This window comes from Engystomops pustulosus, chromosome 9 (genome assembly GCF_040894005.1).
Source record: "Engystomops pustulosus chromosome 9, aEngPut4.maternal, whole genome shotgun sequence".
Lineage (NCBI taxonomy): Eukaryota > Metazoa > Chordata > Amphibia > Anura > Leptodactylidae > Engystomops > Engystomops pustulosus.
In genome coordinates this window covers 106,213,742-106,239,550 of record NC_092419.1, presented here as the reverse complement: position 1 = coordinate 106,239,550, position 25,809 = coordinate 106,213,742, and the positions used below count along the sequence as shown (strand labels likewise).

The 25,809-nt window shown below is 42.8% G+C and overlaps 1 protein-coding gene across 1 annotated transcript; it reads right to left on the bottom strand.

Moving 5' to 3' along the window:
• On the bottom strand, positions 1–24,354 carry ENTPD8 (ectonucleoside triphosphate diphosphohydrolase 8). The gene is made up of 10 exons (XM_072125360.1): positions 24,226–24,354; positions 23,165–23,302; positions 15,794–15,911; positions 8,760–8,910; positions 5,416–5,575; positions 5,106–5,336; positions 3,599–3,856; positions 3,409–3,519; positions 2,221–2,358; positions 1–542 (listed from the first exon to the last, which is right to left on the bottom strand). Exons 2-10 carry the CDS (start codon positions 23,288–23,290, stop codon positions 327–329), a joined length of 1,509 nt encoding a protein of 502 aa, XP_071981461.1. The 5' UTR covers positions 23,291–23,302; positions 24,226–24,354; the 3' UTR covers positions 1–326.
• Positions 24,355–25,809: the final 1,455 nt, after the last annotated feature.

The following is a 25,809-nucleotide window of genomic DNA, read 5'->3' as shown; positions in this document are numbered from 1 at the left end:
ACATTGTAATAATTGTCCAGTTTTATTGCAGAAAACATGTGATAAAATATATATATACCTTACTTGTGATAAGTGCAATGCAATGTACACCTTGGGCATCCAGTTATATATGTACAGGATATATTTTTGTTTTGGAGTTGAGGGCTCAGATAATAGCAGATCTGTATTATCCCCTATTGTACCATATACATCTACACACAATACCCGTCCCATACAGTTGTCCCTGTGTCCATATCCGGGCATATAAGTTATGTATTGAGTGTTCAGTCTCTGATCTGGTCCCTGAGGTCAGTAATAGTCCCACAGGCCACGCTCCATCCACGCCCTCATGTCCACCAGGACTGTTCTGCACAGGCCTTGCGGCAGTAGCAGTGCAGCGGAGCGGCCACCAAGCCGGCCACCACACTCAGCACGATGAAGAAGATGGCAGCCACCCAGATGTTGTAGTCGTGGGCCATGAGCAGAGATGGTTCCTCTGAGGGAATCATATTGGTTAGGTTTAGCATATATCCCAACGTCCACCCTACATCAGCATTGCCGGCCTGGAGGAAGGAGAGAAATAATACAATATAATACATTACATAATATGCAGAATTCTATATGAAGAATTGTATCAATAATCCAATGTGTGCACAGTAGGGATCTGGTAGGGATCCCCATACATTATATATTTTATAGAACTTTCCTGAATCAGTAATCCAATGTCCGTACATTAGGAATCACACTATTTCTGGGCCATATATTGCAGAAAGATTCTCACTTAGCTGCTGTGACTCTTATCCCCCTCCCTGCTCCATAGACTTCTCCGTAACATGACAACTCAGATTTCAGAGAGAAACTTACACTTTCGGTAAGTTAGGGAGCATAAGAGAAGAACAAATAATGTGGAGAAAGAAGTACTCTGACCCGATAGATTTGTTTTAGTGACCATAAAAAGAAGTTTTCTAGTCACTGGACAGGTAGTAAATGATAGACTGGTGGGGGGGACCTATTGCTGGGTAGCGCACAGATAGTAAGAAAGCAGCACCCTGTTTGCTTTCTCCCCATCCTCAAGACTGCGGCTTGTGGAAACAGGTACCTGCTGCTCAATTCATGTGTCCAAATTTCTGTCTCCTCCAGACCCTCCTGTTCTGTCAAGATCACTCTGCTCTCATACAGACGCTTCTATTCCTATCAAAATCTCCTTTCCTTGACAGATGACTCTATCCTCTCCAGACCCCACAGACTTCCTGTAGCCTCTTTTCTCCCCATCTGGCCCCCATTTGTCCTCTTCCACACCCCTCTGTCCTCCTCCTTTAGACTCCTCTGCCCTCTTCCACACCCCTCTGTCCTCTTTTAGACTCCTCTGTCCTCTTTTAGATTCCTCTGTCCTCCGTTAGACTCCTCTGTCCTCCGTGGCACGTGTATCCCTTTAAACCACACCCCCAATCACTCCCTGGACACGCCCCAAATTTTTACCATATTATAATTATTCAAATCATCTTCTCAATAATAATTTTTTTTTTAACCTGATTTGAACCTAGAACCTGCAGAGCCCATGTGCCATAATGACACAACATCTCTATCCACTGAGTTACCAGTGATTATCTAGCTGAGGATTTTTTGGTAACTAAGAGCTGGTAACTGCTACTGTTACACTGTGACACAGGTAGGGGAATCCCTAGGAGACCATATATGGACAGATGCTGATCTGAAGCTGATGACGTGGTCCCTGCTCACCGCTAACCCGACACATCTCTCAAAAGGATTCCCTGTCCGATGTCTTTAGAAGCCATTCAGTATTATGAGTTCTGACTTTGAAAGTATTTACTATGCGGGACACAGAGCCGGGACATGCGGGACCTGGGGGGAAAATCTGTGACAGTCTGACAGCTGCCCGGGACGCGGGGCAGATTTAAGAAAAGCGGGACTGTCCTGGCAAAACCAGGGACTGAGGCTCCCCAGTATATAACACAGGGTTTCCCGGAGACTCTCCATTATGATTGTGTTTGCCATGTGACTCATGTCCACCACGTTCAGCCATTCCTGCTGCACACACAGGACCGTGGTGAGAACTGTTTGCAGTTGTCTTAATAATCATATGCCGGGCCGGATCATTGTTTAATTATAATGAGTAAACCTGACCTGCGGGTTATGTTAGTTCACAGATAAGGAGCTAATGATCCCTTATCAGGGGCAGATATGGGCCAGCGCTTCTATTAATACATTCCCGGTACACACCTGCTTAGCGAAGTGTATGTCCTCCCAGGTACCACTGTTAAACTTGTACCCATCCAAGAGAAGGGTCAGGATATACATGGCGGAGCTGCAGTACTCTAGAAGACGCCGCCTGCTCTCTGAAGGGAAGCTGGAGGTGAGCTGAGAACATCAGGGACAGAAGGTTAGTATAGAGCAGGAGGGACAGTGCTAGGAATCAGACAGGAAACAGCTGCTGTAGTCAGGCCTGGAGACTGGCTGCTGAAATCTAAGTATATGAGAAATTGTTTACTGAGCTGTGTATTTAACCCTATCATGTTGGGGGCAAATTTACTTACCTGGTCGCGATCCCGCGAAGATGAAGTCCGGCGCAATTCACAAAGCTCGTGCGCCCGAGTACCTCCATCCGTCGCTTCCCCGCCGAGGGCCACCAGAGTTCACCTTCTTCCTCCCGGTGCTTGTAAGTGCGTGTCTTGCGACACAATTCGAAATGTTAAATCCAGCGCGTAGTCCGAATCCGTCGGGTTGTCCAACAGCCCGCCCCCCAATTTGTGTTGCGTGCAAGCCGACGCCGCTGCCCCAAAATCCGATCATGTGCGACACAATCCCTTGCGCGATGCGCCACAAAACGAAAGTCGTCGGGAAACCCAACGAAAATGCGCTCCGCGGGCCCTCCGTAAATGAGCCCCATTGTCTGCATGATACTGACTGCTGAGCTTTGTATCTAATCTGATCATGTGTGATGCAGTCTCCTGAGCTGTGTATCTAATCATACACTGTGTGATACTGTCTCCTGAGCTGTGTATCTAATCATACACTGTGTGATACTGTCTCCTGAGCTGTGTATCTAATCATACACTGTGTGATACTGACTGCTGAGCTGTGTATCTTATGATATCATGTGTGATACTGTCTGGGGCACATTTACTAAGAATGTTGGAAACTGCAGTAAAACTGCTCTGCCCGTGTATAATGCTCAGAGCGCCAGATTCATTAAGATCGTGGCCAGGAATCATGAATCTGGCGCTTCCCTGCAGTGGCCCGACAGAGTTCACCAATAACGCACCAATTACAGCTGTGACCGTGGAGCAGCCGATCACCAGCACAACTCCACTACGGAGATTGATGAGGATACCAGATGTTGCACGGCCACCCCTTTACTACTAATGACCTATCTGATGCCCCCTCTAACGTATCCGGAATTGCCTATACCTGTGTCCATTCCCGGGAACAGTATTCCCAGATCGTGCTGTTGGCCTCGGCCAAGGATTGTCCACATGTCAGATTCAGGAAGTTGAACGTGTAGTAAAAGGCAGAGAACGCCTGCAAGGGAGAAGAGGATATGGCGTTAGTATCACCGCTACAATATCGATATTAACATTCCCAATTCCAGGAAACTTACATAGAACTTTCCATACACCGGCGGCTGGTAGACTCCATTAAAGGAACAGGACAGATTGGTGCAGGCTGTAAGATTGAAGATCTCTCTGACCGAGCGCTGACACGCGGTAGGGTCCCCCGTTCCCTCCACGGTGACGCTGACCTCTGTATTGTCAGGAGGGGTCAGGATGCAGGGACTATTGTAGACTGAGGACAGAGAGACATTGGCCATGTAACCTTTTGGATAACACGGATGCTGGACGTTACCTGAGCCGCGTTTCTAAAGAGAAGACAGAAGATCTTTTGCCATTTATATATTATTATCAGAGCAGAACATAAAACATTCCATGTACAATTATAGAGGGCTCAGATGTGTCCTGAATAAACGTGATCTGATTGTGATGCAGAACCTTAGGAATCTCCTGTGTAGATGTCCTAGTCCCTGGATTAATTATGGATTAGCAGGGGTAGGACATCCAACTGAGCCTGGATCAGCAGACAGAATTCACTGCACCGCAGCGTAGTCAGAAATTGGCCAAGAGTCAGGAGTAATACTAAAACTAACCAGCATGGTATCCAAAGATCTTAGTATGAGCACAGGGGCGGATTAAAATTGCCCTGCGCTGCAGGAGTCTAAAAAGTCTAAAATTTACTTCCAACATCTGGTACTAGAATCAAACTCCTTGGGGAATGGAGGATGCCTCCATTCTGCCTGCTTTCAATCTGTGGTTTCAGGACCTTTGGTGGACCTGCAAAGGTCCCAAAATGGCTCTTGTGTACATGTGTATTGAGGGCATGGGTAAAGGCCCTTCTAGGTCTAAAATTTGGTGGGTGGTTTGGGAGATCACGCCTTTATTTTTGGGGCGCACAATTTGGGCGTAACTTTCCTGAATTCCCCCACACTTTTCCTGTGCTTCTAGTTTCCCAACAATTTTTGGCGCACACTTAGAGGTGCAAAAAGCTAGTCCACATGGTCCACTCCATATGGAGTTCCATTTCACCATCATGAATGTGAAGACACTTCTAAACTTTTTGCTCCTGTGCTAATTCAGTAACCCCTTGTGCCACAATCTAACATCCTCGCGTAAATTATAGCAAAAACACAGACCCTGCGTCCCAATTGATTAATGCCCCCCATAGTATCCACAACTATAGGTAGCAACATGGGAAAACCAAAGAGCAGGAGTCAGGAGCTCGACTAGTTAGGAGCGCAGTCAGGGTTAGTTAGGAGCGCGGTCAGGAACAAGGCCAGGGAGGATGTTTATCAATGACAAGGAAACATGATTCCCCTTTATGGATAGGAGGCTATAATTCTATCAGATTGTAACATTATAAGGTTTTCCAGACCAAAGTACAACATCTATAATAATCCGGAGATGCCGTGTTATGTGGAATGGTCTGGCATGGATCTGCTATTTTACTGCAGAATGTTGCGTATAAAGGAAGAGCTTTTTATTTAACCCATTCACACCTGTCCTAGCAATTACGCTGTGAAACAATGTAAAGAGGCATAATTCAGGGAACGTTACCTCTATGAGACGCACTAGCAGCCTCTTGAGCGCCTGGTCTTGGCCGTAGCAGAGGTAGCTGTGAGTGTAGATGGTGTAGTCATAGCCATAGAGCCTAAAGGTTGTCTCGGTGCTTTTGTCTTCTATTTCCCCCGAGGGTTGGAAAGTCATTTGGGTGGAGGCGCCTCCTAGGTCCATGGCGCCAAACATCTCAGATTGCTTGGGATGTATCCAACTGTATACATAGGAATACTGCTCCATAGGGAAAGACAAAAGGTAAGAAGATGCCTTTAAATGGGATGAATGGAAGGACATGGATCCTACTACTGACCCGTATGAAGGTTCCCAGGAGATAGTTGACGGTGACCCATCCCAGCGATCCCTCCTCTTCACCCTCCAATATTCGAGCTCCTTGGAACTTCACCGGATACCGACTGAGAGTTTTGGAAACTTCATCAAAGATTTGCTGAGTTTTCGTCTCATTCTCCAACCTAAAAATAATAAGCCCTTTGTATAACAACTAACAGCTCTTAAAGGGACGCTCCCTGATTCATCATTTCATGCCCCCTCCCAAGAGTTTACCAATAGACCAAAGTGATTTGACCTCAGTATGTTCTGCTTTCAAGGATCACTTGGAAAATTGATCTTTTTCTACCAGATAATTCCTTGAAAAAAAGACTTATCTGAGGTTAACAACAATCACTATATACTAATAATATACCTGCGATAATGGAACCAAGGCCATCGCTTCATGTGTGAGCATGCAATGAATACCGTAGTAGGGATCCGGAGTGACATATTGATTATCCCTGATTATTGATTATCCTAATATGCAACAATCGCTAGTACAAGGCGTCCATGTAATTACAATGTAACACAGGGGGTGTCCAGGACCAGCAATGAATGACCTCTGCTTGCGATGAGTTATTGGTGTGGGGTCGGACAAGGTGCATAAGGGATAGGAGAAGTGACCATGTAGACTGCAGCCAGTGTTATGTATTGTCCCTGGAGAGATGTGTAATCAGCCCTCACACTGCTGTGCTCTGTGCTCTCTGCAGCCAGTGTTATGTATTGTCCCTGGAGAGATGTGTAATCATAACTCACACTGCTGTGCTCTGTGCTCTCTACAGCCTCGGCTAGGTATTGTCCCTGGAGAGATGTGTAATCATAACTCACACTGCTGTGCTCTGTGCTCTCTGCAGCCAGTATAATGTATTGTCCCTGGAGAGATGTGTAATCAGGCCTCACACTGCTGTGCTCTGTACTCTCTGCAGCCAGTATAATGTATTGTCCCTGGAGAGATGTGTAATCAGGCCTCACACTGCTGTGCTCTGTACCCTCTGCAGCCAGTGTTATGTATTGTCCCTGCAGAGATGTGTAATCAGACCTCACACTGCTGTGCTCTGTGCTCTCTGCAGCCAGCGTTATGAATTGTCTCTGGAGAGATGTGTAATCAGACCTCACACTGCTGTGCTCTCTGTAGCCAGTGTTATGTAGTGTCCCTGGAGAGATGTGTAATCATACCTCGAACTGCTGTGCTCTGTGCTCTCTGCAGCCAGTGTTATGTATTGTCCCTGGAGAGATGTGTAATTATACATCACACTGCTGTGCTCTGTGCTCTCTGCAGCCAGTGTTATGTATTGTTCCTGGAGAGATGTGTAACCAGACCTCACACTGCTGTGCTCTATGCTCTCTGCATCCAGTGTTATGTACTGTCCCTGGAGAGATGTGTAATCATACCTCTCACTGCTGTGCTCTGTGCTCTCTGCAGCCAGTGTTATGTATTGTCCCTGGAGAGATGTGTAATCAGACCTCACACTGCTGTGCTCTGTGCTCTCTGCAGCCAGTGTTATGTGTTGTCTCTGGAGAGATGTGTAATCATACCTCTCACTGCTGTGCTCTGTGCTCTCTGCAGCCAGTGTTATGTATTGTCCCTGGAGAGATGTGTAATCAGACCTCACACTGCTGTGCTCTGTGCTCTCTGCAGCCAGTGTTATGTGTTGTCTCTGGAGAGATGTGTAACCAGACCTCACACTGCTGTGCTCTGTGTTCTCAGCAGCCAGTGTTATGTACTGTCCCTGGAGAGATGTGTAATCCTACCTCAAACTGCTGTGCTCTGTGCTCTCTGCAGCCAGTGTTATGTACTGTCCCTGGAGAGATGTGTAATCCTACCTCACACTGCTGTGCTCTGTGCTCTCTGCAGCCAGTGTTATGTACTGTCCCTGGAGAGATGTGTAATCCTACCTCATACTGCTGTGCTCTCTGCAGCCAGTGTTATGTACTGTCCCTGGAGAGATGTGTAATCATTCCTCACACTGCTGTGCTCTGTGCTCTCTGCAGCCAGTGTTATGTATTGTCCCTGGAGAGATGTGTAATCATACCTCACACTGCTGTGCTCTCTGCAGCCAGTGTTATGTATTGTCCCTGGAGAGATGTGTAATCAGACCTCACACTGCTGTGCTCTGTGCTCTCTGCAGCCAGTGTTATGTATTGTCCCTGGAGAGATGTGTAATCAGACCTCACACTGCTGTGCTCTGTACTCTCTGCAGCCAGTGTTATGTATTGTCCCTGTAGAGATGTGTAATCATACCTCACACTGCTGTGCTCTGTGTTCTCTGCAGGCAGTGTTAGGTAGTGTCCCTGGAGAGATGTGTAATCACACCCTACACTGCTGTGCTCTGTGCTCTCTGCAGCCAGTGTTATGTACTGTCCCTGGAGAGATGTGTAATCATACCTCACACTGCTGTGCTCTCTGCAGCCAGTGTTATGTACTGTCCCTGGAGAGATGTGTAATCATTCCTCACACTGCTGTGCTCTGTGCTCTCTGCAGCCAGTGTTATGTATTGTCCCTGGAGAGATGTGTAATCAGACCTCACACTGCTGTGCTCTGTGCTCTCTGCAGCCAGTGTTATGTATTGTCCCTGGAGAGATGTGTAATCAGACCTCACACTGCTGTGCTCTGTGCTCTCTGCAGCCAGTGTTATGTACTGTCCCTGGAGAGATGTGTAATCATACCTCACACTGCTGTGCTCTGTGTTCTCTGCAGACAGTGTTAGGTAGTGTCCCTGGAGAGATTTGTTTTCATACATTGTAAATGTGAATAGTAGCAGCAGGATTGAGAAGAATCTATATTTCAGGATTGGACCTTCTCCCAGTGCACTTAGGATGTATCCTCACACTGCTGTACTCAGACCTTTGTGTATGTTGTTAGTAGAAGCAGGACTGTGAAAAATGGATTTTATTTCAGCATTGTAGTTTCTGCAGGAGTTCTAACACTGCTGTACTCTTGGTTTTCTGCCTTCATCTGTACTATAGCCCCTCCCCTGTGCTCAGAGTAAAAGCTGTAGCAGGCAGACTGTATGAATACCACATCAAAGTGTAGCTGTGGAGCGGTTCAATGCAGAGGGATAAGAGCGCAGCAGTGTGAGGACACTATGATCCAGCTTGTGTCACTGTGTAATTGTTGCTCTCAGGGCTGTTTGCACAATTACTCATAATATTCCTCAGCTTAAATAGGGATGTCAGGGGTTAACATCGATAAGGAGATTACGGCCTAATCCATTTATTATAACATTATTATAAGATTATTTATCATGTGGTGACTCCCCAGTGGAACAGGCGTGGGAACAGAACTGTAATAACATTGTGATGCCAGGTAAGTGTCTGATACGTTACTTGAGCAGCCTCATCCCGGCGGTGGCTCCCAGCAGGGTCCTCGTCTCCCTGTGCTGCTCCGATGGGATAATATTCAGGGCCTCGTTCATGCAGGGCTTCAGGATCTCCCCGGCTTGGGCCGGATCATCCGCATAAGAGGATAGTCCTGAACCTGAGGATGATACAATATAATATGTAACAGCGCCACCTCTGTATACAGGTAGTGTGTGGTATTACAGCCCAGTCCCATTCACCTAAATACCAGAAGTAACCATGGACAGGAAAAACACTTTAATAATGGACAGCCCCTTTAAGAACAAGTAGAGGAATTCCCTGACTAGAACACAGATGGTTCATGCAACGTCCTGGATTCTCCTGTCAATGATTGACTTGCCGAGACCTTTACACATTATTGATTTCCTTTTAGGATTTTGACTGTAGAAGCGCAGAAAGTTGTGTCCTCAGTAACGTCCGTCCCTCATCTAGGAGCCACCATCGTTACACATTCATTAGGAGAGGTTGTCACAGCCCCGCCCCCTGTCACCCCCATCACAAAATCTGTATTTCATACATTGAAAGAATATTTGACAATTTTCCTATTTGAATTTCAGTCCTGTAACTATTGTGTGCTGAGCTGTGTATCTAATCCTATCCTGCGTGATACTGACTGCTGAGCTGTGTATCTAATCCTATCCTGTGTGATACTGACTGCTGAGCTGTGTATCTAATCCTATCCTGCGTGATACTGACTGCTGAGATGTGTATCTAATCCTATCATGTGTGATACTGCCTGCTGAGCTGTGTATCTAATCCTACCCTGTGTGATACTGTCTGCTGAGCTGTGTATCTAATCCTATCCTGTGTGATACTGTCTGCTGAGCTGTGTATCTAATCCTATCCTGTGTGATACTGACTGCTGAGATGTGTATCTAATCCTATCCTGTGTGATACTGCCTGCTGAGCTGTGTATCTAATCCTATCGTGTGTGATACTGACTGCTGAGCTGTGTATCTAATCCTATCCTGCGTGATACTGCCTGCTGAGCTGTGTATCTAATCCTATCATGTGTGATACTGCCTGCTGAGCTGTGTATCTAATTCTATCATGTGTGATACAGTCTGCTGAGGTGTTGTTGCTAACCAGAATTTTCTCAACTTTAAAGGAACCAATTGAATCTTAGCTTGCATTGTCACAGAGCAAGTTAGAAAATAAAACAGCTAATGTGATTGGTCGCTGTGGGTAAGTGGTGTGATTGGCTGCTGTGTGTACCTTATCTGATTGGCTGCTGTGGGTAAAGTCTCCATTTTCTGTAGATTTGTCTCCAGTCTATCAGTCAGACAGGACCTGAGGTAAAATATCCAGACACAATCCTGTACCTTGTGTGACAGGCCATGAGAAGAAGGACTGGTGGCCACTGGTGTCTATGAAGGAGCATGGCAGCCATACATCCCCAGTCACAGCTGTGGTGAGGTGAGTAGGCGGCCATGTTGTCATGTGAAGGTGAGATAATGAGAAGTATGGAAGCCAGTGAATGCCATGTCATTATAACAGCAGCGCCATAACTGGGGACGGTGTCCGGAGGTGAAGCCGGCACTGCGGATCCACAATGGAGGAGCGAGGAGGTGAATATGGCGGCTCACAACCATTACTGCAACCAGGAAACTTCCCACTTTACCCGAATAACCACCAGGATCCATCCTGATAAACCAGGGACATTACTCATAGATCCAGGCACCGCGACTGTGGTATCTTCTTATATGTGTTATCTATGGCCTCTCCTTCCTTCTAAAATCAACTTTTAGAATTACGCTAATGAACCTGAAGGGCATCAGTATTGTAGCTTCACAGGCTGTTACACTGTGAAGGAGCACTTACCCCTCCCACTGTGTGAGATTACATCAGGCAGAAGGAAGGGCAAGTGCTGAGGGGGCAGAGGGGAAGGGGCAGGGCCGGCGCCAGCACTGGGCATAACTTGGCAAGTGCCGGGGCACAGAACTGCTGGAGGGGCCCACATAAGGCTGTAAGGAATCCATGGGGGAGAGGGGAGGGTCTACTTAATTAAAGGGGTATTCCCATTGCAGCAAATACATGTTATTTTTTGTATAATGAAAAGTTATTCAAGTTTCCAATACATTTTCTGTATCAAATCCTCACGATTTTCAAGATCTCTGCTTGCTGTCAATCTATGTTTACTTCTAGTGGACAGAAATCTGACCATGGTCACACAGGTGCACGCACACCTGTGTGACCATGGTCAGATTGCTGTCCACAGGAAGTAAACATAGAAGCTCCCTACTAAATGACAGCAAGCAGAGATCTAGAGAACAGTGAAGAATTGATACATAAAGTCTATTGGAAAATTGTAAAACTTTTTATTGTACAAACAATAACATTAATTTGCCGAAATGGGAAAACCCCTTTAATCTATAGAGTGTAAGGGGGCGTTATATAAAATAACCATGACAAGGCTGTTTGGTATGATAATCTAGGGAACAGGAGACTGTTTTAGTTTTTGAATTTTTAATGCTGCCACATGAGTTCACTGTAAAGGGGCCTACTGAAGCTCTGTCACCCAGGGGCCTAGTAAAACCTGGAGCCAACCCTGGGAGCGGGAAACAAACTGTAACAACCTGTAAAGCTACAGCATGGAGAGGCTCTGGTAATGTCCCTTCTGGCTCATTAGCATAAAGTTGATATTAGAAGGAAGGAGGCCATGGATAACACATATAAGAATATTCCCACAGTCACGGTGCCTGGATCTATAAGTGACGTCCCTGGTTTATTAGGATGGGTTTTGATGGTAGTTTAACCCCTTCCCACCAATGGCCTTCTTCTGTTTCAGAACTGTGTTTTCCATTCTAGGCTTTTCATGAGGCTTGTTTATTGCGAGAGACGTTGTACTCCCTACATTCCTTGCCAGGTACTGGGAAGCTGGAAAAAACTCCAAATGCAGAGAAATTTATGAAAAATTGCACTTGGGCCATCTTGATCTGGGCTCTGTTTTCACTGTGCGCGCCAGATGACACGTCTCCATTATTCTTTGGATTGGTACTGTCACAGAGATAATTAAAAAATTCTATGTTTCTCCATATTCCAATATAAATATCAATTTGCCAATAAGATTTTCATACATTTTTGGGACCTGGCGATACCAAACATGTTAATGGTTATGTTTGTTTATGTTATTTCTGTCCTAAGAAAAGGGAGTGATTTGAACTTTTAGTTTTTCTTAAAGGGATATTCCCACAAAGACAAGTTTCTTATTTGTTCTCAGGATAACAAAATAACAGATATAAGTCCAACTTGTCTCTATCAGTCCTGCTGTACACCATTTCAGTTTCCCCTAGACACGACCCTGTAAGTTCTGACTTGGGGTTGGGGGGCGGCTATCTTGGATGAGATTTCTGTCTGTCTCTGCTGTGTGGCTGTAGCCCCGCCCCCTGCACGGAGCTCAGAGACACTGGCTGATCACATCCTGCCTGCACATGGTGAGCAGAGAGAGAGGCTGCAAACTACCAGCTACAAGGAGATAAGTGATCCAGGGGAAGGGGGAGGCAGGCACATATCTGTGAGATGTAGTAGAGCTCACAGTGTAACAGTGTAGTGGTGTCAGTATTAATCATCTCATGCATCTCTGATCTGTCTCATCTCTCTTTCTCTATGTGTCAGTGGGTTAGTCAATGTCAGAAGACAGATGAAAGTGTATATATACCTCATCATCTAACCACATTGTCACCTCACATAACTAAATGGAGCATAATGGGGCTTATTTACCAAGGGTCCCGCGGCCGCATTTCTGTTGGGTTTTCCCACGTTTTCAGGGACTGCGCCGCTGGGACGGGTATTAAGCAGTATCACACGCGATCGTATTTTGACGCAATCAGACAATTCACTTTCGGGAACTCCTCCGGACTGGGTAAGTAAATGTGCCCCAATATGTCTGCTTAGTGAGGCCCCGCTCACACCCTGGAATTTTGCATTGAGCAGGAGAGGGAGAGATAGGAGCTAAAACAGCAATAAAACTGAGTAAAATTGTAAAGGATGGGGTTAAAATGATCTTTATTGTGTTAACATCACTAGGGGATTGAGATGTGAGAATTTTCTTTCGTGGGAAAACCTCTTTAAGGTTTTTCTTAAGGTATCAGAACTCTAGGAGGGCCATAAGCTGCAATACTTCTGTGTTACAATATATGGGGATTAGACTGCATCTGAATTACATCCTGACACCTTGAAGGTCTCAATCTCAATATGACAGCCATGGCAGTCTGCGACAGATTCCTAGCTCTCATAACAATGTATTTCTTTCCCCCACTTATTATGCCATGGGGGGAAGCAATTTGTGCCAAAATGGCGGAGGTAAAGTCTCTAGATGCTGCTGAGGTGACCCGTGGCACTTCTGCCAAAATTAGTAGTAGGGAGAATACCAAGTTGGTGGAACTGAGAGCCGGAGCAGGGTAAGTACCGCCCCCCAGGGATTTTCCTGGCAACCCCTCCATGATCATTGGATTACTTTTTTTTTTTTTTTAAAGTTTTATTGATCATAACATTAAACAAGCACAATAGACGAGATTACAAAATACAAAAGTACAAAAAGTGCCTCTTATTCATTTGAATATGCTAATATCTAGATACTCTACTCATCTATTCTTTATTTTTTACCTTTTTACCTTTTTTTTTTTCCTTCCCCCCACTGTCCCCCTCTTTCCCCTCCCGCCCCACCTCCCCCAAACTGGGGATGCTGCAAAAAAAAAAAAAATTAAAAAAAAAAAAAAAAAATCCCCAAGAAATGACACAATTCCTTAGTTCTAATTCTCCCTGTTGTTCCATTCCTTCCATACTTTTGCTTCCGGACCATCGATTTTTATGCTGGATTCATATCTTTTAACTTTTTCAACTACCGTATTTTCCGGACTATAAGGCGCACTTAAAAGCCTTGGATTTCCTTGGAAATCCAAAGTGCGCCTTATAGTCCGGTGCGCCCTATATGAGGCAGCGGACCCTACTTACATAGGTCCCCGCTACCGGAGACAGCAGATCTCCAGCGGGAACTGCAGACCACGCGGCACGAACAACTTCTGCCGCGTGGTCTGCAGTTCCCGCTGGAGATCTGCTGTCTCCGGTAGCGGGGATCTATGTAAGTATGCTATTCTTTACCTCCCCCTCACCTTCCCCGCGTTCCGCGTCTCGGCGTCGCGTCCCATCGGGTCTCCGCTCCGCCCCCGGACCTCCGCCACGCCCCCGACCCTGCGCCTTATAGTCCGATGCGCCTTATATATGGAATTATTACATATATAAGGCGCATCGGACTAATGCGCCTTATATTCCGGTGCGCCTAATGGCCCGGAAAATGCGGTAGGTTCCGCCAGTTCCCAATATCGTTTTTTTTTGCCCCTTTCCAGTCCTTAATCAGAATCAGTCGGCCCAAAAATAGTAATTTGTCCACCAACCTTTTTCTATTTTTTGACGTTGCTATCTCGGTAGTATAACCTAGGATACCTAGTAAGGGTTCGCAGTGCAAAGCCAGGCCCATGGTTTTTCTGATTTCATCAAATATTTCCTGCCAAAAATCTGTAATCCGTGGACAAAACCACATAACATGTGAAATATCAGCAGAATCCTGCTTGCATCGATGGCATTTAGAGTCTGTTTTCAAACCGGCTTTGAATAACATATGGGGTGAATAGTAAACTCTATACAAAATATTTAGCCGAATAAACTTGAAGTTATCATTTATTGATACCCTTTTACTTCCTCGTATATTTTATCCCAGTGTTTTTTATGATCATTGGATTCCTAAAATGGTTTATTCTAGTAATTCTAAAATAATAGCAAAAAAAAAAAAATTAAATAAGTTTAAAATAAATGTACAAAGTAAAAATTCATTCACTAGATCGCATTTCTAAATTCATGTTTATTCTATGAGAGTATAAAAATTAATATTCCCATGCGGTGAACGTCACAATGGGGCAAGAAATTTGAACAGTTTTGTCATTTCTCCCCCCATAAAAATTTTAATAAAATTCGACTAACAAGTTTCACAACTGTAAATGGAAACGTCAGCTTGTCCCTCAAAAAAATGACACATTGCCCTGCTCTGTGCACTGAAGTATGAAACGTTATGTGCCTCAAAATATGATGATGCAAGGCTTTTTTCTGCTATATATACCGTAATAATTAAACTATAAAAAATGTCATATCTCTGTGACCGCACTGACCTAAAGAATAGGGGGGATTTGTTATCTGGACCATGCAGTGGGAGACTTTAAAACTAAGCCTATAAGAAAATGAACTGTGTTTACTCTGTGAGTAAACAAAAATATGGCTTGTGGAAGGAGTGGAGTGAAAAACCGAAATGCAGAACATCAGCGAGAAGAGGTTAAAAGCCATATTGTCAGGCTCCAGGGATACTGGACCACTGGGGACGATGATGTAGGCAGGTAAACAGGTGCGACTTTGTCTGCGGTGGCAGCCAAAGCGAGGTACAATGACATTAGGCAGGATCGTAGTCGGGGACAGACAGGTCAGGATGGGCTGCACGGAATCAGAGTCAGGAATGGAGCAACAGGTCAGGGCAGGCAGAACAGGATCAGAGTCAAATACGGAACCAAGGTCACAACATTCTGGATTCTGGGTAAGGCCAGCTGGCCCTTTAAATATTCTATGAGACGGGGACACGCGTGCATGACTGTGGACCCATAAGCAGGAGCGAGGACGGGTGAGTAGCTGTAGCAGGGCGTGGGGACACACGGAGAGGCACGGGTGAGCCCGTGATCCGAGAAATGGGTCGCAGGAGCACCCGTGACACGTATACAGGACTGTGTGCAGTACATGGAGACTTTGTGACTTCCTCTTGTGAAGCCTTTTGATGATCCTGTGCTGCCATACAAGCCGTGCCTGGTACCACATGTGAGAATTATATCGCTCCATGCGTGCATACATGGCTCCTTACACAACTGTACTGTTACACGGATGTGTGCTCCAGGCCTACCTAAGGGTTAAAATGCTTCGATATACCCTGGTGATGTATAAAGCCAAACAGAAGAGAATGTATGTACCTTGTACCTCGCACACGTGGATCTGAGATACAATCCCTGTGTCATTCTCCTTGTGTGCCGGCCACTGGTATACATAGAGCGAAGTGTGAGACGATCCTGCATCAAACACCAGGCCGTACTGGAAGACAGAAATGCATCACATTGTAACACAGGGATGGAGCAAATACTGGAGATTTTAGGAGATATGTCGGATAAAAATAAGCATAAAAGAGAGTAATATAATACAGAACACATCATACTATAATACACTATAACAGAGGACAATGCACGTATTTGTACGGAATCTGCACATAAAAATGTATACACCAGCATTTTATTGTGTGTCAGAATACATGATGCTATAATAGAGTGTAATAAAATGTTACAGGATGAGAAGATATAAGAACAGGGCAGAGAACGATGCTGAGGATTTAGGCTTTCCTGATTTATGGTAGTGGTTGATTTATAAGGCATGGGAGTCTGTTGGGTTTTTGAGGATTTTGTCTGAAAAGTAGCACAAAAGTCGCAGATATTTAAGCAACCCCTTGCCTACGCCCTTTTCAGATGCCTCACATCTGGATTTGTATGAAAAATCAGGCGCAGCAATGTAATAGCAATGTGATTTGCAAAATGTGAGTGTAAAAGTCACAGAATTATGTGTGATTACGCTAAAAAGTCACGAAAAAAAGAAGTAAAAGTTTGATAAATGACCCCTTTATTCATTGCTGTGTATATTAGTTAAGAAAATAATCCACAATAGGCTTTTTCATCAAGATCTCATAGTGAGGACGCTATCAGTTTGGCATCCATCTCTGTCCTCTCTAACATTTAGGTGTTTTTTTCTTATTGTATCATATTATGATACAACTAGTATAATAGGGATGATTTATCAGGAGTGCCAGAGAGCCAAAAAATTCTAGTTGCCTATGGCAACCAATCATAACTTAGCTTTCATTCTAGAAACAACTGTGTAAAAACTAAAGCTGAGCTCTAATTGGTTACCACGGGAAACTACTGATAAATCTCCTCCAATGACCCCATGGCTCTATGTTTACTATATTATTTGTTTTTTTTTACTAGCTAATTGTTTTTATTGTACTGAAAGTTCTTTTTTTACAAGTTGCACTGTAGGGTTTTCTTATTAGCTGAGGAAGTGCCCTTTGGCTACATATTAACATTTTTAAACTGGAAACATCTACTATAATACTCCCCCGATGTACAAGAATATAACTACTATAATACTGTCCCCTATGTACAAGAATATAACTACTATAATACTGTCCCCTATGTACAGGAATATAACTACTATAATACTGCCCCCTATGTACAGGAATATAACTACTATAATACTGCCCCCTATGTACAAGAATATAACTACTATAATACTGCCCCCTATGTACAGGAATATAACTACTATAATACTGCCCCCTATGTACAGGAATATAACTACTATAATACTGCTCCCTATGTACAGGAATATAACTACTATAATACTGCCCCCTATGTACAGGAATATAACTACTATAATACTGCCCCCTATGTACAGGAATATAACTACTATAATACTGCCCCCTATGTACAGGAATATAACTACTATAATACTGCCCCCTATGTACAGGAATATAACTACTATAATACTGTCCCCTATGTACAGGAATATAACTACTATAATACTGCCCCCTATGTACAGGAATATAACTACTATAATACTGCCCCCTATGTACAAGAATATAACTACTATAATACTGCCCCCTATGTACAGGAATATAACTACTATAATACTGTCCCCTATGTACAAGAATATAACTACTATAATACTGCCCCCTATGTACAGGAATATAACTACTATAATACTGCCTCCTATGTACAGGAATATAACTACTATAATACTGCCCCCTATGTACAGGAATATAACTACTATAATACTGCCCCCTATGTACAAGAATATAACTACTATAATACTGCCCCCTATGTACAGGAATATAACTACTATAATACTGCCCCCTATGTACAAGAATATAACTACTATAATACTGCCCCCTATGTACAGGAATATAACTACTATAATACTGCCTCCTATGTACAGGAATATAACTACTATAATACTGCCCCCTATGTACAGGAATATAACTACTATAATACTGCCCCCTATGTACAGGAATATAACTACTATAATACTGCCCCCTATGTACAAGAATATAACTACTATAATACTGCCCCCTATGTACAGGAATATAACTACTATAATACTGCCCCCTATGTACAGGAATATAACTACTATAATACTGCCCCCTATGTACAAGAATATAACTACTATAATACTGCCCCCTATGTACAGGAATATAACTACTATAATACTGCCCCCTATGTACAGGAATATAACTACTATAATACTGCCCCCTATGTACAGGAATATAACTACTATAATACTGCCCCCTATGTACAGGAATATAACTACTATAATACTGTCCCCTATGTACAAGAATATAACTACTATAATACTGCCCCCTATGTACAGGAATATAACTACTATAATACTGCCTCCTATGTACAGGAATATAACTACTATAATACTGCCCCCTATGTACAGGAATATAACTACTATAATACTGCCCCCTATGTACAAGAATATAACTACTATAATACTGCCCCCTATGTACAGGAATATAACTACTATAATACTGCCCCCTATGTACAAGAATATAACTACTATAATACTGCCCCCTATGTACAGGAATATAACTACTATAATACTGCCTCCTATGTACAGGAATATAACTACTATAATACTGCCCCCTATGTACAGGAATATAACTACTATAATACTGCCCCCTATGTACAGGAATATAACTACTATAATACTGCCCCCTATGTACAAGAATATAACTACTATAATACTGCCCCCTATGTACAGGAATATAACTACTATAATACTGCCCCCTATGTACAGGAATATAACTACTATAATACTGCCCCCTATGTACAAGAATATAACTACTATAATACTGCCCCCTATGTACAGGAATATAACTACTATAATACTGCCTCCTATGTACAGGAATATAACTACTATAATACTGCCTCCTATGTACAAGAATATAACTACTATAATACTGTCCCCTATGTACAAGAATATAACTACTATAATACTGCCTCCTATGTACAGGAATATAACTACTATAATACTGCCCCCTATGTACAGGAATATAACTACTATAATACTGCCCCCTATGTACAGGAATATAACTACTATAATACTGCCCCCTATGTACAAGAATATAACTACTATAATACTGCCCCCTATGTACAGGGATATAACTACTATAATACTGCCCCCTATGTACAGGAATATAACTACTATAATACTACCCCCTATGTACAAGAATATAACTACTATAATACTGCCCCCTATGTACAGGAATATAACTACTATAATACTGCCCCCTATGTACAGGAATATAACTACTATAATACTGTCCCCTATGTACAGGGATATAACTACTATAATACTGCCCCTATGTACAGGGATATAACTACTATAATACTGCCCCCTATGTACAAGAATATAACTACTATAATACTGCCCCCTATGTACAGGGATATAACTACTATAATACTGCCCCCTATGTACAGGAATATAACTACTATAATACTACCCCCTATGTACAAGAATATAACTACTATAATACTGTTCCCTATGTACAGGAATATAACTACTATAATACTGCCCCCTATGTACAAGAATATAACTACTATAATACTGCCCCCTATGTACAGGGATATAACTACTATAATACTGCCCCCTATGTACAGGAATATAACTACTATAATACTACCCCCTATGTACAAGAATATAACTACTATAATACTGCCCCCTATGTACAGGAATATAACTACTATAATACTGCCCTCTATGTACAGGAATATAACTACTATAATACTGCCCCCTATGTACAGGGATATAACTACTATAATACTGCCCCCTATGTACAGGAATATAACTACTATAATACTGCCCCCTATGTACAGGAATATAACTACTATAATACTGTCCCCTATGTACAAGAATATAACTACTATAATACTGCCCCCTATGTACAGGAATATAACTACTATAATACTGCCCCCTATGTACAGGAATATAACTACTATAATACTGCCCCCTATGTACAAGACTATAACTACTATAATACTGCCCCCTATGTACAGGAATATAACTACTATAATACTGCCCCCTATGTACAGGAATATAACTACTATAATACTGTCCCCTATGTACAAGAATATAACTACTATAATACTGCCCTCTATGTACAGGAATATAACTACTATAATACTGCCCCCTATGTACAGGAATATAACTACTATAATACTGCCCCCTATGTACAAGAATATAACTACTATAATACTACCCCCTATGTACAAGAATATAACTACTATAATACTGCCCCCTATGTACAAGAATATAACTACTATAATACTGCCCCCTATGTACAGGAATATAACTACTATAATACTGTCCCCTATGTACAAGAATATAACTACTATAATACTGCCCTCTATGTACAGGAATATAACTACTATAATACTGCCCCCTATGTACAGGAATATAACTACTATAATACTGCCCCCTATGTACAAGAATATAACTACTATAATACTACCCCCTATGTACAAGAATATAACTACTATAATACTGCCCCCTATGTACAGGAATATAACTACTATAATACTGCCCCCTATGTACAGGAATATAACTACTATAATACTGTCCCCTATGTACAAGAATATAACTACTATAATACTGCCCTCTATGTACAGGAATATAACTACTATAATACTGCCCCCTATGTACAGGAATATAACTACTATAATACTGCCCCCTATGTACAAGAATATAACTACTATAATACTACCCCCTATGTACAAGAATATAACTACTATAATACTGCCCCCTATGTACAAGAATATAACTACTATAATACGGCTCCCTATGTACAGGGATATAACTACTATAATACTGTCCCCTATGTACAGGGATATAACTACTATAATACTGCCCCTATGTACAGGGATATAACTACTATAATACTGCCCCCTATGTACAAGAATATAACTACTATAATACTGCCCCCTATGTACAAGAATATAACTACTATAATACTGCCCCCTATGTACAGGAATATAACTACTATAATACTGTCCCCTATGTACAAGAATATAACTACTATAATACTGCCCTCTATGTACAGGAATATAACTACTATAATACTGCCCCTATGTACAGGAATATAACTACTATAATACTGCCCTCTATGTACAGGAATATAACTACTATAATACTGCCCCCTATGTACAGGAATATAACTACTATAATACTGCCCCCTATGTACAAGAATATAACTACTATAATACTACCCCCTATGTACAAGAATATAACTACTATAATACTGCCCCCTATGTACAGGAATATAACTACTATAATACTGCCCCCTATGTACAAGAATATAACTACTATAATACTACCCCCTATGTACAAGAATATAACTACTATAATACTGCCCCCTATGTACAGGAATATAACTACTATAATACTGCCCCCTATGTACAGGAATATAACTACTATAATACTGTCCCCTATGTACAAGAATATAACTACTATAATACTGCCCTCTATGTACAGGAATATAACTACTATAATACTGCCCCCTATGTACAGGAATATAACTACTATAATACTGCCCCCTATGTACAAGAATATAACTACTATAATACTACCCCCTATGTACAAGAATATAACTACTATAATACTGCCCCCTATGTACAAGAATATAACTACTATAATACGGCTCCCTATGTACAGGGATATAACTACTATAATACTGTCCCCTATGTACAGGGATATAACTACTATAATACTGCCCCTATGTACAGGGATATAACTACTATAATACTGCCCCCTATGTATATGAATATTTTCTTGTACATCGTCCTAAAGAGAACAGCATCACTGGGAGTGTAAAATCTTGGATCCCGTTCTATATTATGTGCAAATAACCAATGAAGGCATGTGACTATAATCCAGTAAACAGGTGTATTCAGGCAGCAACTATTATTAACTAATATGAGCTCTAATTAATGTTTCATAAGGGCATTCACTTTCAGGACACTGTGGAACATTTATGATGCAGCCTTAGGCTGCATTCACACGTGCAACAGTTGCAGAGAGATTTTCTGTTAACATTTGTGTTTGCAAAACTCAACCAATATCGCATGTGTTAACATTTTGTTAACAAACTTACAATGTTACCCTGCAGTGGCCAGCCACCACACCATTCTTTTGCAACAAGGACATTTACTGCAGACTGGATTTGGAACGGTGAAATGTCCAGCAAATCGTAATATGTTTTTCAAAAATCGTGTTTTGACTTATGCTTTAACAATTTGCAGCAGGAAATAGTTGGAGTTTGAGGCACATTTAATACAAACACAGAGTTGTGTTGCATTCTGTATATTAAAGGGTCACCTAAAAAAAGATGGTGCACACTTCCCGAGCAGTGCAGGGGGCGGCACATCATTAAAGACCGTAAATCAGTATTCAATAATCTGCCACATCCTGCACATTAGTGAGGCAAAGTGCACTTGGCGCAGTTTGCCTCACTTTTCATAAATATAGGACACGGTGCGGCTTATTTACTATGGGTCCCGCAGACCGCACTTTGTTCAGATATTCCAACATTTTGGTATTTGCACTGCAGTGACAGGGATTTAGAACAGGATTTTGGTCCACACGATTGGATTTTGGCGCAGCGGTGCCGGCTATCATGAAACACAAATCAGGGGTCGGGCCGTCGGACGATCCAACTGATTCAGACAACGTGCAGGATTTAACAAAGCAATTTGTGTCGCAAGCCAAGCACTTATATGCATCGGGAGGAAGATGGTGAACTCCGGGGGACCTCATCGGGAAAGCGACATATGCAGGATCTCAGGCGCACTATCTTCATGGATCGCGGCAGATGTGGATTCAGGCAGACAACGGACCTCGGGGATCGCGCAGGGAGCAGGTAAGTAAATGTGCCCCGATGTATACACTAAGGCCCCGGTTACATGTTCCGTTATGCGTTGCAATGCTAGCACACGTGGGACAGACCCTTGGCCGATCGCATATGTATTTCTAGGGACATGCATGTGATCTGTAACCAGACCCCGGTGTCTTGTATTGTTTAAATTTCCTGGTTATGAACGGAGCCAACGGAGCTAGTTTCCGTGTGTTAGAGGCCATTATAGTCTAAGGGAGACGGATGACCATGGATTCCATCCAACACCACAATCCATTCAACAGAGACCTTGGGTGTGTCCCAGGGATGTCACTGTCCATTTGGGTCTTACCTTGTTAGGTGACGGCTCATATATACTTCTGATACCCACTACACTGAGTATAAGAGCAACAATCCCAGACACAATAGAGATGCAGATCAGACATCCTACCGCCAAACCCTTACGATTTCTGCACATGGCAGCATTGACCTGTGAGAAAACAGAAGCAGGTGTAAAACTTGTATTATAGAGCAATTTCAATGAGACTGAAACGTCACCAGGTTTTACCCCATTAAACTACAACCAACATCAGGTAGCATATGACATGTCATTATGTAGGCATGTAGACTTACCTCTTTTATGTGACATTTTACCTATAAAAATCTCTTCCAAAGCCATGTGATAATGAGCAGAGAAGACTCATATTTATCTGAGATGAGTTAAGTCTAGAGGCGGCAGAGGGAGCCGAATACAACTATATTTGGTTCTATAGCACCTACCGTAGAAACATGGTGCTGGTGCCATATTAAAGATATGAATCTCATTTTTCACATCTTTTCAGCCTTAGGTTCTGTGAGCTATAGAACTGTGAAACAGAGAGATAGGAAACTGCCCGTATCTCATGCATCTGATAGGGGCTTCTGAAGAGACAGCCTCTAAACTTGACTCATCTCAGGTAAATCTGACTCTTCTCCGCTCATTGTCACATGACTTTGCAGGAGATTTTTGATAGGTAAACAGATTTTACATCGTTTCCTCCCTGACCTCAGGGGACTGGAAGTTTAAGGGGGTAAAAATCTGGTGACACAGTCCCTTAAATATAAAAAATAGAAGAGAGTAAACAATGTAACATTGATAAGATATGCATATAAATAAGGAGATTTATGGGTTAGCTGTCATTTCCCTATTAAGTCTATAATGCTGGACTTTGAGGGGTCGTCTTCTTTCTACAGCTGAGCCAGAGTTGGGTTCAGTGGTTCCCCCATGACTAAACTTATAGGTAAAGGGCATGTGGCAGAGAACTGATACCTGTATCGAGAACAAAGGGATTAGTGACAAGCAAAGCTATTCTGGGAAGCCAGAAAGCCTTGGTATAGCGCCAGTCACAGAGCGGGCAGTGATCGGAAACATACCTGTCCTTGTTGGTGTCAGCTGCTGCCTGGAGAGATCTCCCTTCCTCGCCTCTTCTCTTGGGTCAAGGTGCAATGTGTATGGTGTCATTGTGTGTGATGCAGCAGGTTGACAACCCCTCCCTCTCAGCACGTATCCAATAATCTGCCACTGGACATAACCTGGCACAAGGATTCAAAACATTGATTCCCAAGTAAAATTATTAGATGTTATTAGAGTCTACATTCCCCTATGTGCTCAAATTAGTGACTTAGTCTGCAGGATGGTTATAGTCTCATAGCACGTAAAAGACTGAAAGTCTAAAAAGAACGTACAGAATCACACATGATAGATCTGTTCACGATCATAAAGACTGTGTGGGATACAGTGCTGCAGCCTTCTATCATTCTGTTATTATAATGTGAACAGATTCTTAGATACACTGGCTTTACAGCACAGGATTACACACTAATGCAAACCTGTCGCCAGGAATGTGATTTTTAGCTGGTGACACGTTCCTATAGCCTATGCTAATGTGATTTTAACAATGCCTCACATTACCTGGCTCCCTGCCAGCAGCATGTGGTGAGTCCCAGGGGAGGGGCAACAGCAGGCTGTGTGCTGCAGCTACCCCTCCCCCTTTCTCCAGACCTCATCACATGCTACTGGCAGTGGTTCAGGTAATGTGAATTAAACTTATATAATGATTCAGAAAGCTGACCATGGCATTTTTAATATCAGCATAGCAGAGTCTAATGGTGGATCTTCATACCCGGGCCCTATATGAAGATCCGCCATCAGTCTTAAAAAAAATCTATACTCACCTTCCAGCTTCTTCTACCCGGCCCCACGGCTCCGTCTTCTCCTCTTCCTGCCTGGTCACATTACTGGGCACATTACTGGGGGGATTTATGTAAAGGGGGCATCTATGGTGGACGTCTTAAAGGGATCATGTGCTGTGGACATTTCAGTAAAGGGGGTCTCTTCTGTGGACATTTAGGTAAAGGGGGCTCTGCTGTGGACATTCATTAACGAGGTGCGGCTGCTGGACATTTTATTAGAGTAGCGGCTGCATTTCCTTCCCTGGGGCTTATACTCCAGTCTATAACTTTTCCCAGTTATTTTTGTTGTGAAATTAGGAACCTCGGCTTATATGCAAGTATTTACAGTATGAGGGGGAGTTCAGCTGCAGAGCACAGAGACCGGGCCAGGGGTAGCATCCACATCTCCTACACTGTCTAGGGGATCTGGTCTAGACAGTATTAGGGTTGGGGTTTCATTTAGATAATTGGTCAAACCTGTCAAAAACGGATGCGTTTTTCAAAAACGCTTCCTTTTTGTAACGCATGTGTTTTTCACAGACTGCTTAAAAAAGGGGGCAAAAACGCGTTCAAAACGCCACGTGTGACATCACCCTAAGGGTATAGAGGATATGGAGAAGTACTCCATATCCATGGGACACTTAATCCACCACTATCAGAGACTATTGGAAGCTGTCACTAGCCAAAAAATCACTTTCCTTGTGACAGGTTCCCTTCAAAAGTTTAGATACAATGGGGCATATTCATCAAAGCCTGATATAATAATCACAAATGCTAGCTTATTGC